This window comes from Heptranchias perlo, chromosome 14 (assembly GCF_035084215.1).
Source record: "Heptranchias perlo isolate sHepPer1 chromosome 14, sHepPer1.hap1, whole genome shotgun sequence".
NCBI classification, from domain to species: domain Eukaryota; kingdom Metazoa; phylum Chordata; class Chondrichthyes; order Hexanchiformes; family Hexanchidae; genus Heptranchias; species Heptranchias perlo.
This window is the reverse complement of record NC_090338.1, coordinates 48,355,266-48,371,961: the sequence shown is the minus strand read 5'-3', so window position 1 is coordinate 48,371,961 and position 16,696 is coordinate 48,355,266. Positions and strand designations below refer to the sequence as shown.

The window sequence follows — 16,696 nt, the reverse complement described above, 5'->3', positions numbered from 1 at the left end:
TCAGCTGCCAGGGCCCTAAGCTCTGGAATTCCCTCCCTAAACCTCTTCGCATCTCTACCTCTCCTCCTTTTAAGATGCTCCTTAAAACCTACCTCTTTGACCAAGCTTTTGGTAACCTGTCCTAATAGCTCCTGTGGCTCGGTGTCAAATTTTGTTTGATAACGCTTCTGTGAAGCAGCTTGGGACATTTTACTGTTAAAGGAGCTATATAAATGCAAGTTGTTGTTGATTTGCATGGATTAATGAGGCTCCTGCTTGATTCAGGCAAACTCCTCGGCCACCCAGCAGAAGGCCCCATGTAAAATTGCGAGGAGCGGGAGCAGGGCTGTAAGTCCAGCACCTCCATTTTAATTCCACTACAGCCACTTTCCACCAGGCGGAGGGACTTAAAACCTCCCCCGTAGAGATCCAGTTCATATCACAAGGCGGTTCATTGTTATATCCCCAGATCCCACTATCATACAAGTAGATATAAAGCAGTGTGAGTCAACAGCCATTAAAAATAAGATGCTTAGACTCGAGCGATTGACGCCACTGAACCCGAGAAGGTATCTACTACAGACTTGAATATGTAACAGGGAGCTAGTGTTAATTGACAACAACATAATGACTGTCATTACCTCATAAATGTGATTCCTTGTCTAGTAGTACATGGGGAGAAATACCGTCCACCCCTGGGGATTAATTGTTTTGAACCCTTTTAGTCTTTTAGGACTTCCTCCTCATTTATGTTCAAGCTGTTGATTTTACTTGGCTTATCACTTTTTAAGGAGGACATGTAATTCATGTCTTCACTAATGAATACCCAGAGGAGGTAAACATTTACTACCTTATGTTAATCCTTAGTTTCAGACCTGTAAGTATCCTATGGGGTTCTCATATCTGAATGCCCTCTTACTGTATAGTTCTGAAAAAAATTCTTACTGTAATATTTTGTGTTTGCAGTTATGTTTTTCTCCGGGTCTTTGCCCCCGACCGACCTTGTAGCACATTTCTGCATGTTCTTATATTCACCCAGGGAACTCCTTCACCTTTCTCTCTAGAAGATTTGTGGAGGTAATTTTTCCTCTCTACTTCACTTCTGATTAACTTGTTAATTTATTTGGGGTAATTTGTTAATCTATAATATCCCTGTCAGCCTGGACCATGCAATGTATACAGTAAAGACAAGCGCACGAACAATTCCTGAATGTTTGCTGTATGTACAGCATTGTGCCTCATGCAAAATATCTTCATAACACTTGAAACAAAGAAGAGATTGCTTTAAATAGGTCAGCTTCATCAGCTCTGACTTACACATGATGCAAAAGTATTTTGCAACAACTGTAGTTCACTGTAACTTTAATCTCCGCTAAGTAGAAATGTGTTCCTGCGTGCCAGCTCTGCTGATTTCATGAAATAAACTAGGGCCATCACACTAAACAAGAACGTACTAGTAGATTAATTCCCAGAATTCCAGATTTACTTAGCTGCATGCTGGACACAACCCTGCAGGACTTGTTGATGCATGTTTTTCATAAATAGCATCTGAAGAATAAAATTGATATCAGCAGTTTGGAACACCAGACATTTTTAATTCACTTTATTTTTTGAATGAGTGTCACTGCTATAACCTTATTATATTTTCGTTTAGGTTCAGAAACACTTTGGCAACATGTAAAGGGCAAAATTGCCGTAGCCAGTGGCAACACCGTTTTGACCAAAGTACCTCAAGTGGATCCTGAATTCTTGCCAGTTCTTACATTATAGTTGTGCTGACACAGCCATTAAACTAAAACCTCAATTCAATGCCACAAATTTGTTTCACTGTTTAAATCTGTAAACCAAAGTTTTTTTTTGTAGATGAGCACGTTATATGGTATGCACCCTTTGTACTCTCTTTCTTTCAAATGGCCAGCAACATTACTTGGGCCCTGAAGTATGGTACGTGGATACCATTGTGGGAAATAAGTTGGCAAGTGGCACCAGTTGGCTAATTCATAACTGCTGCCAACGCAAATGACTCATATTAGCTGTGACACAGATGGATGATTTCCATAGACTGTTCGTCCCTGATTTTTTTTAATTAAAACTATAAATACGCACTTTAAAAAAAAAATTAAACATTGGAATGAAACATTAAGGTTATGTGCTGTTCTGCCTGTGAGTGATTCTATTATAATGGCATGTATTACAGGTTTCTCTTACATCTGTTTTTGCCAATTTTCTCCTGCTTTCTACTCTCCTGAGAATGCTGACTATTGCTTGGGTATAGTTCCACAAGCATTGATCTGTCTCAAGTACCTCACCAGGTAGCCACCCGGAACCTGTGAACCTAGACAGTGGTAGGCTGTTGAGCAGTAGAGGTCAACTCATCTGAGCCCAGTCCTGTTCTCACCCTATATCTACATGTGCACTTTCTAGCATGCGTCACTGGAAGTCAAACAGGAGGAAGGATCCTAGCTAATTTCTCCCCCTCCTTACCTCAGAAATCCTGAGATTAATTGCAGAGGCCGAGGTGCTGCTTTTGCTTATTAGACAATTGTGGAAGTGAATACGTCTGTTAACATTGGTTTGAAGTTAGATGTCCTGAGACGTCTTTCCCTAACAAGCTCTGAGTCTCAGGAGGACTCTTCAATGGGCTGTGTTGCCATTGCAGATCTTGTATTGCCCTACCAGCATTAGCAGACACCTGAAGGAACTGACTGGAAAGGACAAATAAGCCACGATCAGAAGAGAATGGCAGTATAAACGTGGACTAGCCACACTACTTATGCTGGGTCCTGGATCTGAGTGCCCACTGATCAGCAAAAGGGCAGATCTGAATTTATCAGTTAGATTATGTAGACCCTGTAAGATGTTGATCCAGAAGCTCTTAGAACCCATTTGTCACAATTCTCTCCAAATGGTCTCCAAGGCCAGTGGCCAAAATGTCCATGTTGGATATATGGATCGATCTGGAGGCCTCTGTCAGGGGAGACATCTAGAGATGTTCCTGATGCCACCACTTATTCCAGATAATACTTCAGTGTGTTGAATCCTTCTTGGATATTAGCACTGTGGATGTCATTTGGACTCGAACGTAACCTCTGCCATCTGTGTCAGGTCCTCTGAGATGGTCCTCAGTGCCGCCATGCAAGTGTGATGCTCTAGATCCCCCTGGGTGGAGTTCTCTGGGCTATTGAGTGAGAGAGAGAAAGGATGAATTATGGTGTGGGCAAGGATATGTTTGGTATGGCAGAGGTGGCAGGGCACTCATCCCTTTCTTTTGGTCTTCAGTGGTATCCTGTTTTGGTTAGGTGGCTATCATGACTGTTCTCCCTATGCTTTTGAAGGTGCCTGATCATGTTGCTTGCTAGTGTGTCTATGCTCCCAAACCATTGTACAGGAAAGCTGCAGGTGGTCCAGACAAACCTGCAGCTGTCACTGGCCCTCCTACTTCTCTGTCCCATGTGTTCAACTGGTTTCCTAGAATCTACAGTGCTTCCCCTCCTCCCCCCCCACCCCCCCTCACAAGGCCAGTGGCCTTGTGTCAGGGACCACCAACTGTGGCCTTAGATTTGTGATTAGATTTGTGAGCATTTTTGGCCATCTTCCCCTGTAAGAGACAAGAAAAAAGAAGATATAATTACAGCAGTGAAGGTTAGGCAGTCTCTTTATAATTAATGCAGTTCAAGACAGAAGGCTATATCAAGGGCTGACAGCAACAAAGGACAGATGTAGTCAGTTAAGGAGGCGTGTTTATGTATGTCACTCTGAGTGGGATGAAGAATTTATAAGTAGCAGATGAAAGAGTGAGGGGAGCAGGGTTCAGTGGCTCAGAGCACAATCCTAGAGCATTGTGAGGATAATGAATGAAGGAGTACCGCACATATAAAGAAACTGGAAGGCAGTGTCGGGGAGCAGATTACTTATCTTGGCTACTCTGGTAACATTGTAAAACTTGTTCCTGCACAGCAAAGGAGTCCTGGGCCAAGGAGACAGCACTCACTGACATAACTACCTCCCTCCACAAAGTGCACATGACATGCTTGACAGGTCTCCTACCCCACTCCTAAACACGCTGTCTCTTCTCCATATTTCTGATAGAACAACGTACAGGTCAGAGCCTCTGAAGTTTGATGGAAGTTGGGCCCAAGAGAAAGACCTCAATGAACTTCAGCTTTCTTCCTCCAATGGGTCCCATTGCTCCTTTCAGCAGCAGCAAGTTTTATAGCCTGCTGCTGCACCATCTCTTCGCCTCTCGCTTATTGTTATTCCATTAACCCAGTGTTCCATATGAACATACAAATTAAGAGCAGGAGTAGGCATTTGGCCCCTCGAGCCTGCTGTGCCATTTGATTAGATCATGGCTGATCTGATTGTGACCTCAACCCTACTTTCCCATCTACCTACTATAACCTTTGACTCCCTTGTTAATGTTCCATCCATTAATGGGGCATTGGGTACGTTTCTCCCACTCCATGTGTACTGCCATGTTCCCAGCGTAACTGTGGCATTGCAGGCTGGATTTGCACTGCCTGCACACCTCTCATTATGTTACCTTGCCTTGTGGTTAACGGCTGATGCTGTCCTCACCTGATATCAGCGCACCTGCCCTTTTCATTTAGCATTTTACTGTATCAGAAATCATTAGTTAGTAATGCGGCAGAGAGTTTAATGGAGATATTGCATTGGTAGTTCAGTGGTAGAATGCTCGCCTGCCACGCAGGAAGCCTGGGTTCGATTCCTGGCTAATGCAAGGAGCGTTTATTAGGCTTGTGTGGAGCATAAATACCGGCCTAGACCTGTTTCTGTGCTGTAAATACTATGTAGTCAATTAAATTGATTCTCCCCTGTGTTTAATTGAGCATATTGCAGTGTTTCAACCATTGCAACCAGTCTGTAACTCCAGCTGAAATATCAGGGTGTTTCTTCAAATCACACTGGATTGAAAACAAACATTGCCTTGGAAAATGTTTTTGGGAACTAGCTTGCTAAATCAGTAAATATTGGCCAACCAGATTAAGGTTAGTGAATCATTCAGAGATTCAAAAAATTGTTTTTATCATTGCACAAACTAAAATTTTGATGTGTAAACATGTCCAATCCATCCCAGCTCAGTTCTTTTACAATGAGCTGTAATTATTCTATTGGATTTAAGTTGGCATGAAATAGACAGCAAACAATGATGTATCATCCAAGTATACAATGCCTAAATACTTAGGGCAAAACTTCTCCAAAATCATTAAAAAAAATAATTAAGATTTTGAAATGTCAGGAAACGTTACATTTTTTTCACTTTTGACACCCAAAATCATCATCAAGCACTCGTGGGACAATACATGATATTCAATGTAAAGCACCCTCTACCCTACCCTGCCCTAGTGTTGCATTGTCAACTTGTTTGAGATTTGTATATAAATGTACAAACCAATGTGATCATTTATATGTCGCTTCAAAATGATGCAGGAAACAAAGAATATAACACTCAGCTTTTCCAGAACCAAGTGATTAAAATGTCATTCTCTGAGCAGTGGCAATTCTCCTGTAACATTTAACCTCAGAAGATCACATATGTTAACATTCTTTCCATTTCCCATACCAGCCATCCTTATGGCCTTTCTGAATGAATCGGGCAGAAATAATGGATGGAAATACTATCAATATTTTCAATGTATGGGCAGTTTTGGGGTACCGAAGGCCCCTACCCCCCAAAAGAACTTGATTCAGATTCTAAAAACAAATCCGTTACAACCAACTGACAAAGACAATTTTATTGCATCGCTTAGAGCTAAATTTAAACCCTGATTCCAGATGTGAAAGTACAGTGTTTCATTGCAGTTTCATTTTCATCCAACTAGGCACTCCTCCTGCCCCACTACCAAAACCAAAAAATTAGAATATTTCATTTTCATATTTTCTCCAGTGAAATGGATTTCTAAACTCAATTTCACACTAATTATGGATCCATGGTGGTGTTTCATTTTGTTGCTCCTTTTAATTTCTTTTGCTATCCTTCAGTGCACATCTTGCTATATATTGTACCTTTAAAAATAAATTGAAATTATCCAGCTTTTTGCATACTCAAATGTACATGACAATGTGCTGACTGCAGTCAACTTCTATACTTTGCAATTCAGTTAGCAAATTTTACAATTTTCAAACCAGATGCCAAAATATATCAAATCAGTGTCATATGTCTAGTAATTACTTGGCTGGAAGGGTAACACCAAAAGTAATCAGGAAAAAAAAGTAGCAGCAAAATTAAGCTTAATGCTGAATTCCCAATCGCTCACTACTCAAATCTGTACCAGTGGCAGCAGGAGAAGCATTCTGTGTGCTAAATTGTACAATGGGAGTGAAACTGCATTTAATCCTGTTAAGAGGCATAATTGGCAATTAAAGGGGAATCAACAATATTGGTCAGCTTCCACATAGCACCTGCAATGCATTCTTTCCAGCCATGTAATTTGGGTGTTTGAGCCTAGCCAGTATCTGCTGCAGAGGAGAATCCTTAGGGAGTAACCGGCATAACTTTGAATAGGTACCAACTTAGTGAAGCTGCAACACAGGATTACGTGCATGCACACATCAGAAGACAGCGACTACAGACCGAGCTAAGTAGTCCTAAAACCAAAGAGCAGAGCAAAGCTCTCTGGCTTTACCATAGATTCAGACAACTGATAGGAGGAGACAGCCCAACGAACATCCTCGTCCTCAACCATGACTGGAAAAGCCACGGCTAAGTGTTTGCATGCATCTTCAGCCAAACATGCTGAGTGGATGATCCTACACAACCTGCTCCCGAGGTCCCCAATATCACAGATACCAGTTGTCCAGCCAATTCAATTAACATTAAGAAGCATCTGAATGAATTGGACAAAGGGAAGGGCATGGACGCAAACAATATCCCAGCTGTGATGCTGAAGACCTGTGCACCAGAATTAGCACCCCCCCCCCCGCCGCCAAGCTATTGCAGTACACCTATAACACTGGTAGCTACCTGACAATGTCTAGAACTGCTCACATATATCCTAACAGGATAAATCTAATCTGGCCATTGCCGCTTCACCAGCATCCTCCCAATCATTAGTAAATTGATGGAAGGTGTCATCAATAGTGCCATCAGATGGCACCTACTCACCAATAACCTGCTCACCGATGCTCAGTTTGGGTTCCACCAGAACCACTCAGCTCCAGACCTTATCACAGCCTTGATCCAGATATGGTTGTAATAGGTGAATGCCAGAGAAGACGTGAAAGTAGCTGCCCTTGACATCAAAGACCAGAAGGTTGGTCAGTCATGATGGAGGCAATGTAGAAAATATCTCTTGAAACTTAGTACAGTCTGGAAGAATGGTATGCCAGGCATAGATGGAAGACACATTTAGCTATGTTGCTGAGCTATCCCTTTAAAGAACCTTCCTGTCCACATGTCAGAAGAAACTGGCCTAAAACGCCTTCAGCAATATAATCTTTTGATGTGGTTTGCTATATTCCGCATAATGACAGTGCAAAAGACACTCACAGAAGAATATTCAAAACAACTTCATAAAATTCATTGAATAAATTGAATTTTGTGTGCATGATGTCACTGTGTTTTGCCACAGTGAGGCCCATTGGTGTTTGTGCTTTGTTTCAGACGTGTACCACTTAATCTACCACTCCTTGTGGAAGGAATAAGTGGCTCCATGAAAAATATTTGTTACAAGCACTTTTGTTGCTCTGTTGAGATCTTGGTCATTTGAACACTTTACCAGATATCCAGTAAACAATGAATATTCCATTCAGAGCAACAAAAGTACTTGTAGCAGATATTTTTCAGGAGGGGATGGAAAAGGATTTCAATGTATTTTAGACAACTGGCACAGAAATCAGTATCCAGATATTCCCAAAGTAAACCCTGAAGGATTGGAACGTTTGACTTCTTTCTAGATTGACAAAGTTAATGCCAAGAGTGGGTACTGTTTGCTCCTGACTTACACGGTGTGAAGAAGGGCTCTTTTAAATGTAATTTGCTGAGAAGATGCTATCTGTTTGCATTGCAGGTAAAATCCTATTCAGACGAAGTCACATCAGGGATGTTGCAGTCAAGCGGCTGAAACCAATCGATGAGTACTGCAGGGTAAGTCCCAGCCAAGTCCAGCAGAGGAGTAGTGAAGATCTTGAGTTCATTTCTGGCTTGTGATCTTTGAGAACTCCCTGATTGAGACAAATGTTTGCTTATGTAGTCGGACTACAGTTATAGCATAGTAGGCGGCAGACAGGAAAGCACAACAGTAGACTACTGTCTAAAATCATGGAAGTGCCAAGTCTGTGCAGAAAATATACCAACAATTGCACTTATGTAGTCAGATATTTCCACTGAGCATTCTACTGGTTTCCCAAATATCAAAGGACTTTTAATTTCTATTACTGGGTATTAAATTTACTCAGCTGAGAAAAAGATAAAATAAATTTATTCTAGCACTGAATGACCTACTTTCAGTTCATGGGATTTACTCCTCCTTTACCTCAGGGTGGAAGTGCTTATTTCTGGAATGAGAATAACAGTGCAACCTTGACCACCAATACATGTCACCATAAAAGATGGGGCAGCAACCAAGGGACTCTTTCGTGAGCAGAACTATGATAGATTGCAGTCACCCAATCAGAGTAGCCTTTCCTAGGTATTAATATTTAACGAATAATATGTGCACTCCAGTAAAAAGTTTAATTCACTGTTAAGGAGTAATTTATCACTTCATTACAAAATGTTAATGAAGACATTAGCAAGGTGACCAGTCTTAGTTAACATTTGGCCAACTTGAATGACACTTTGTACTGCTACCAAGAGTCACATTCCTAGTACTAATGCCAGTTTTACATTGCCCCAAAGTGATATCATAAATAGGCAAGATAATGGCCCTTTTGAGCCAGATTATGTTAGTGTACATTAAAAACATTCTCCAGCCTTTTTCTTGCAAAATTTATTTTCTCCTTTTCCCTACTCTTTTGAAGGAATTAATTCTTTGCTTGGCTATAATACCATAAATACTCTGTAACCCATCCATGTATCATTGTTTATGTGCCTGTGGCACTTGACAGGGAGTGTCAACAGGCTAGTTGGCCATGATGGATACATTGCATCTGAACCCAAACCCATCCTCACCTAATGATCAAAGATGCATACTTTCAGCAGGGGTTGCTCGATCATAATTGGGAGTGGGAACATTTTTTTTCCCCCCTCCCTAACCCAGGGGCACTGAAGCCAATTGTAGAATACCATCACCCTGGCAGAGATCAGTTAATTCAGCACAGACTGGAGTTCAAACTTGGGGCCTTCTTGGTGTGTATGAATCAGCTCTTTAGTGGGTAAGTACATGGAACATAGAGGGGAACACGGCAGTGGTCATAACCTCAAATAATTGTCAAAGAGTAAAGGGTGAAACTTAAGACTGAATTAAAAAGATGTAAAATAGTTATCATATGATGGCTGACCAGGCACACCTTTTTTTGATATTGAGATATTGAAATTTGGGATCCCAGAGTTCTTTGCTGCTTTTGGTGTTCCACAGAAGGGAGGGGTTGGGGTCGATGCATGATAACACTTTTGAAATGCAGGTTCGGGATTTATTCAGCAAGTAGGTAAAATTAAAGCCATTCTGGAGGTGAATTTGTGTTTGTACCCTCCACTTTATGGCTTTATCATGTCATCTTGTATTAAGTGCACATTAACATATTCTTATCTCTGCATATTCCATTAAATTCCTTTAAAATTGCAGTTGAAGACAGAGTTTTTTTGCATAGATGTTCAAAATGCTAGCTGGTCTCTGTTTTGTTATTGGCATTTACTTTGACACGAGCAATCCAGGGTGAGCGTTAAGCAAATTTTTTTGTTGCGCTCCAAGCTGTGTTTTCACCTGTACTGGGGAGCTCACCATGAGTGGAGGATGGATAACTGCTGTTGCAGAACTCTGGCACCTGCGGCAGCTTAAAGGGGCTGACTACCTCCCGAGCAAAGCCTGTTGGCGGAAAAAAGTGTATTGATTGCCCTGCGATCGACTTGTCTCACTTGGGTGGACACTTACATTTTTAAAGCCCCATCCTCCAGCCCTATCCTCAGAGGGTTCTAGTAAATGCTGGCGAGGACTTACATCCAACGTTGTAAAGGCAGTCATGACACAAGGTATGACATATGATGCCACTCCATCATCGCCACTTAATTAGAATATGCCCATCCCTATTTGGGTAGGTGCTTCTGAACACCACCATAACTTTCTGCAGAAAATCTGACATGCAAAAATGTCTGGACCATTTCACTCCACCCCAGTACAGCTAGAAAAGCAGCACAGAGGCAGCAGAAAATCCTACCCAAGATATTTAAAGGGAACAGTTTTAATAAAGTATTTTGCAAACCATTGGTTATTAATTTACAGACAATATGGTAAGACAGAGTGTGTTGGAGCACATCATTGCATCACTTGCACATCAGATCATCGGGATGAAAAGAGTATAAAGCTTTTTTGATTTCTTCATCCTCAGACCAAAAAGTTTGAAAAGTATATTTTTTATGAAGTCAGTGTCCCTTTAAATTGTTAATGACCAATGATAAATGTTCACTCTTTATTAGTGCTTGTTAACCTGTTGTTCCTTATGCTTATAGAGATAAAATTCTACTGTGCCACTCCTGGCCAGCAGAGGTTTTACCTCTTAATCCCCAGTATATTAGCTGACATGCATTCTCAGTTAAATTGCAAGAACATTTGGCCTAGTGCCAACTGATGTAAGCTGTAGATATCCTGTTGAACAGAATAATGTTGTATATTAATTATATATAATTAATGCTGTCATTCAGTGTCAGCTGTTGAGTAATATGGTAGATCATAATCTTCAGATTGAAACCCACTAATATTGAATCTGTCAAGTACATCAAATTATATCGAGTCTACAACACAGAAAACAGGTCATTCGGCCCAACTGGTCTCTGCTGGTGTTTATGCTCCATACGAGCCTCCTCCTACCCCTTTTCATCTAACCCTCCTACCCCTTTTCATCTAACCCTATCAGCATATCCTTCTATTCCTTTCTCCCTCATGTGCTTACATCTAGCTTCCCTTTAAATGCATCTATGCTATTTGCCTCAAATATTAGGTGAGTGACTCACCTCTTGACTCCCCAAAGGCCTTTCCACCATCTACAAGGCACAAGTCAGGAATGTGATGGAATACTCTCCACTTGCCTGGATGAGTGCAGCTCCAACCCTCAAGAAGCTCGACACCATATAGGACAAAGCAGCCCGCTTGATTGGCACCCCATCCACCACCCTAAACATTCACTCCCTTCACCACCGGCGCACAGTAGCTGCAGTGTGTACCATCCACAGGATGCACTGCAGCAACACGCCACTGCTTCTTCGACAGCACCTCCCAAACCCGCGACCTCTACCATCTAGAAGGACAAGGACAAGGACAAGGGCAGCAGGCACATGGGAACAACACCACCCGCACGTTCCCCTCCAAGTCACACACCATCCCGACTTGGAAATATATCGCCATTCCTTCATCGTCACTGGGTCAAAATCCTGGAACTCCCTTCCTAACAGCACTGTGGGAGAACCTTCACCACACGGACTGCAGTGGTTCAAGAAGGCGGCACACCACCACCTTCTCGAGGGCAATTAGGGATGGGTAATAAATGCCGGTCTTGCCAGCGACACCTACGTCCCATGAAGGAATTTTTAAAAAATCCTCACAGTTCTGGTATCGTTCTTATGAAATTTTTTGCACCTTCTCCATTGGCCCTATCCATTTTATAATATGGAGCCCAAAACTCTGCACAGTACTCCAACTGTGATCTAACCAAGGTTCTATACAAGTTTAACATAACTTCTCTTTTTTTTCCATTCTCTCCCTCTAGAAATGAACCCCAGTGCCTGGTTTGCTTTTTTTTAATGGCCTTATTAACCTGTGTCGCTACTTTTAGTGATTTGTGTATCTGTACTCTGAGATCCCTTTGCTCCTCTACCCCATTTAGACTCTTATTATCTAAGCAGTATGTGGCCTCTTTATTCTTCCAACCAAAATGCACCACCTCACACTTATCTATATTGAAATTTATTTGCCAATTACACACCTATTCTACAAGTTTATTAATGTTTTCTTGTATTTTGTCTCATTCTTCCTTTGTGTTAACTACACCCCTCCCCGCCCCCCCCTCCCCCCCAATTTGGTGTCGTCCGCAAATTTTGAAATTGTACTTCTGATTCCCGAGTCCAAATCGTTGATGTAAATTGTGAACAACAGTGGTCCCAGCACGATCCTTGTGGAACACCACTTCCCACTTTTTGCCAGTCTGAGTAGCTACCCCTAACTCCTATTCTCTGTTTTCTGTTTTGTAGCCTGCTTGTTATCCATTCTGCTGCCTGTCCCCTGACTGCACATGCTCTGACCTTAGTCATAAGTCTGCTATGCGGTACCTTACCGAACGCCTTTTGTAGGTTTTTTTTAATGTAAACTGTTTCAAATTAGAGTATTTGTGAAAGGTTGAGACATGCAAAACAGAATAAGAAGGGTAGTATGTTGAGTTGTAATGTCATACTGTTTAAATACTGTGGTTTGTAGGCACATCATGTTGAAGCCAGCCGTTCAGCAAGTTGTATGGCAAGTCTTGGCAGGTGTGCTGATATCTGTTCAAAGAGTAAGTCCCAGTGTAACTGGGACTTTGTAAGTGCTATTATGAACGCACATCAATAAATTGTTGCAGATATAATATTTGGCATCCAGTCTAACAGTAACAGTAAGGACTTGCCTCAACTATTTCTGCCTTACAGTTTATGGTTTGTTATAGCTCATTTTACTATTCTATATATTAAAGCTGTAATATTCTGGATTCCAGTTAATTTTAAAGTTTGTTATTAAAACTGCTACTTTTTCAATTATTGTGCTGTAGACACAATGCATTTTTGATATTTTGTTTATTATTCGTAGTGGTTATTACATGCTTTGTGTACAAAAGGCACCAACCTCTGTTTGTCGGCCCTGTTGCCAAGTTCCTTTTATCCAGACAACGTATTCTGATCAAATCTGTTTATACGTAAATGGAATAGGAAGCGAAGTTTGAGCTCAGTTCCAATTTTCACAAAATTTCAAGAAGCAGGTTTTTTACTGTCCCCATATTCACATCAAAACAGGACAACACGGAGAACGTAGAGGGGTAGAAATACGTCTCGGGCGATCTCACGTCAGGCACCTGTTATACGCCTCGCCTGACATTTGGTTTCATCGACTTAGGATGCGATAGCACCTGTTTATGTGCTGCCTCCGAAGACGAATTTCTACCGTAGGAACAGGAGTACGACATTTAGCCCCTCCAGTCTGCTCCGCCATTTAACTGCCTTTGCTCCATATCCCTTGATACCCTTACCTAACAAAAATCTATCAATCTCCTAGTTTTAATAGGTATGAGCATAAAATATTTTAACCTTGGCCCAGAATTGAGCATAAATTAGATACAAACAGAACAATTGCTACGCACGCCTAGTCAGAGTAGATTTTTGAGAGGAATAGAGTTCTGGAATATCAGGGAAATTAAGGGGGAATAAGAGAAAATAGAATTTGTTGTTTTGGGCCTTTTCCTTGAAAAGTATTGATGCATGAAAAATCAATTAAAAATAGGAACTCCTCTTGTCAGCATTTTTAAAAAAACTACATTGCTTATCTTGCAATAGATAATACACTGAAAATGGATGAGGTGAGATAACAATGGTGGTGGGCTCTCTGGGAGAAACTTGCATATTTAACACATACCAATCTGCTGATATGAATGTGGTCAGAGTATTTTCCATGCTGTTGCTCTTTGAACTCCTCACTGCAAGCTCTTTGATTCGAGAGATCAAAGTGACTTGGCGATGCAATGTTTACAAACTCCGTTGCTAGTAGGAGATCTGAAAGTTTTGATTTCAGCACACATTTGTTTCTAGCGTTAAAATCATCAATATGCATGGAGTATGAAGAAGCGGATTCCTTGCCCTTTTTATGACACGGCCCCTTTAATAGCTGGCGTCTGTTATATGATAACCATGGGGCAGTTTACATGAGACTGTTGTAGCAACAAATTTGTAATTGGCTAACATTATGCTTCCACAGGAACTATGGCCCTTGAACAGATACAGAATGTTTCCTACTAATGCCTCTTTCTATGGATGTAAGGAATCTTACAACACCAGGTTATAGTCCAACTGTTTTATTTAAAAATCACAAGCTTTCGGAGGCTTTCTCCTTCGTCAGGTGAGCGAGTCCATCTTTCTATGGACTCAGGTGTCCATCTTTCTATGGACAGGGACATTTGCACAACTCTGCAGAACTAAGCAAATGGCTGCTGAAATTTTCTGGTGTTGGATACTTTCCACAGTAAATCTCAAAGAATATAAACAGACACTTTGTTGAAGCATACATCTGGTTGGAACGGTTAAGTGGAAGCATAGGAGGAAGACGGATTGGTGGCGGCCACGTGTTTTCATTACCAAAGACCTGTTTTCTTTGATTGGAGAAATTGTCCTCAGAATAGTGGAGGGTGTGAGAGAGATTTCCTCTGTGTGCTTGGGTGTAGTGAAATTGCAAACAGATTCTTTTAAGAAAGAACTTGCATTTATATAGCGCCTGTCATGACCTCAGGATGACCCAAAGCACTTTACAGCCGATGAAGTACTTTTGATGTGTCGTCACTGTTTTAATGTCTGAAACGCAGCAGCCAATTCGTGCACAGCAAGGACCCACAAACAGCAGTGAAATAAATAATCAGACTTTGTGCAGGACAGGATGATTGAGGGATAAATGTTGGCCAGGACATCGGGCGAACGCCACTGCTCCTTCAACTATTGCCACAGGATCTTTTACACCCACTTTTCGTCTCGAAGGACGGCACCTGTGGCAGTGCAATACTTCTCAGTCCTGCACTAAAGTCTTAGCCTAAATCACGTGTTCAAGTCTCTGGAATGGGACTTGAACCCACAACTGTCTGACTTGGAGGCAAATGTGCTACCACTGAGCCAAGGCTGACACTTTGGCGAGTTTACGATTCACTACAGCTAGTGCAGAGGAAATCTTTCCCAGGACAGTTAGTGCAGCTAGATTCTGCGTCTCTACCTTAGCACAAAGGAGGCAATAAATTAGGGGGAAATTTGTATTAGATTTAAGATGTCTAGAAAGGTCATTTTTAATCTGCTTTTACTGATTTTTACTCACATCTCATGGTTTAATAACATTTCAGCTGCATGAGTGATTGTGTCTTGTGGCCTGTGGCATTTTCTCTCCATTCCTCTCGGCACCTCATCAAAATGTAAAAAATATTTGTATAAAACAAATCTAGAAGAAACCTTTTTTTAATAACCAGTTAAAGGCATAAAGTGAGTAATTCTGTACACATTTTTATATACAACATTCAATTTTATACAGAAATTGTAACACTTATTTCCCTCTTAAATTTTTACTTAGTTTATTTTTTTTAACAATAAGAATTGAATAATTCCCAGTTTAAAAAAAAATGAAAACAAAAACATATTTCAAGCTAATATTGTTATATTTCAATATATTTTACAGCCTACCTGATCTCTCATGCATTGTGGTTGCCAGAGCAGGTCTTTACAAAGAAGGTTTTAACAGGGTCTGGTCACGATACTAATTCAGTCCTTTCCCCTTTGAGGAATACTGCAAAGGAGATATGATACAGGAAATAAAGGGGGCAAAATAAATTCAACTATTTCCATTGTGGCAAAATATATGTATTTCATGAAATAAGGATCCCCAATGACTCAGTTGATAAGAACACTGGACAAGTGTCAAACTGGATCACAGAGCAGGAAAGTCGGAGTTCAATCATAGGAATATGATTTGCACACAGCAAGCTCCCACAAACTACAGTGAAATAAATGACCAGATCACCTGTTTTTAGGTGTTGATTGAGAGATAAATGTTGGCCAGGACACCAGAGGGCAGACAGTTTAACATCTCATCCGATAAATGGCACCTCTGACAGTGCAGCACTCCCTCAGTACTGCACTGAAGTGCCAGCCCAGAGTATGTGCTCAAGTCTCTGGAATGGGACTTGAACCGATGACATTCTGACTCAAGAGTGCTACCACTAAGCCAAGCTGACACTCTAAATAAATAATAATCTATTTAGTGATGTTGGTTGAGGGATAAATGTTTCTCAGGATACTGGGAGGATTCCCTGTTCTTCAAATTGTGCCATAGGATCTTTTATATCTTCTGGAACAGGCAGATGTGCCTGAATTTAATATCTCATCTGAAGGACAATACCTCTGATGCTGCAACAGTTTTTTCGTACTGCACTGAAATGTAAACTTAGATTAAGTGCTCAAATCTTGGGCCCCGAGATAACCAGGGAGGCAGGATGGCAGCGGGGGGGGGGGGCGACTGGACGTGTGGGTAACCCGCCCAGTGAAATCCATCCGTTCCCCATGTGATCGCGGGTGAATTGAAGCCACTTAACGTGGCTTCCGGGTTTACCGTTGGAAACCTGCACAGCAGGTGGACTGTGTACCCACATCACAGGCTGTCAGCTGGAGAAGCCCTATTTAAAGGGGCAGTCCTCCAATGACTGATCCTGCAGCAAAGAACCAAAATTATAGAATGGAGCAGCCCAGGGGAAAGGCTGCTCCCAGATTTACTGATGCCTCACTCCAGGTCTTACTGGACGGGGCGAGGAGGAGGAGGAATATTTTCTACCCGGCGGA

General features: G+C 41.4%; 1 protein-coding gene and 1 non-coding gene across 3 annotated transcripts in view; both read left to right on the top strand.

Moving 5' to 3' along the window:
- Positions 1–16,696, top strand: part of sh3pxd2b (SH3 and PX domains 2B) — a 270,163-nt gene that overhangs the window by 103,912 nt on the left and 149,555 nt on the right. For both annotated transcript variants that reach the window (XM_067996413.1, XM_067996411.1), the window contains exon 4: positions 8,010–8,086. In XM_067996413.1, the coding sequence (XP_067852514.1) occupies positions 8,010–8,086 (77 nt within the window). The remainder of the gene's footprint in view (positions 1–8,009; positions 8,087–16,696) is intronic.
- Positions 4,650–4,720, top strand: trnag-gcc (transfer RNA glycine (anticodon GCC)). Its single transcript has one exon. It is a non-coding gene; the product is annotated as a tRNA-Gly (tRNA).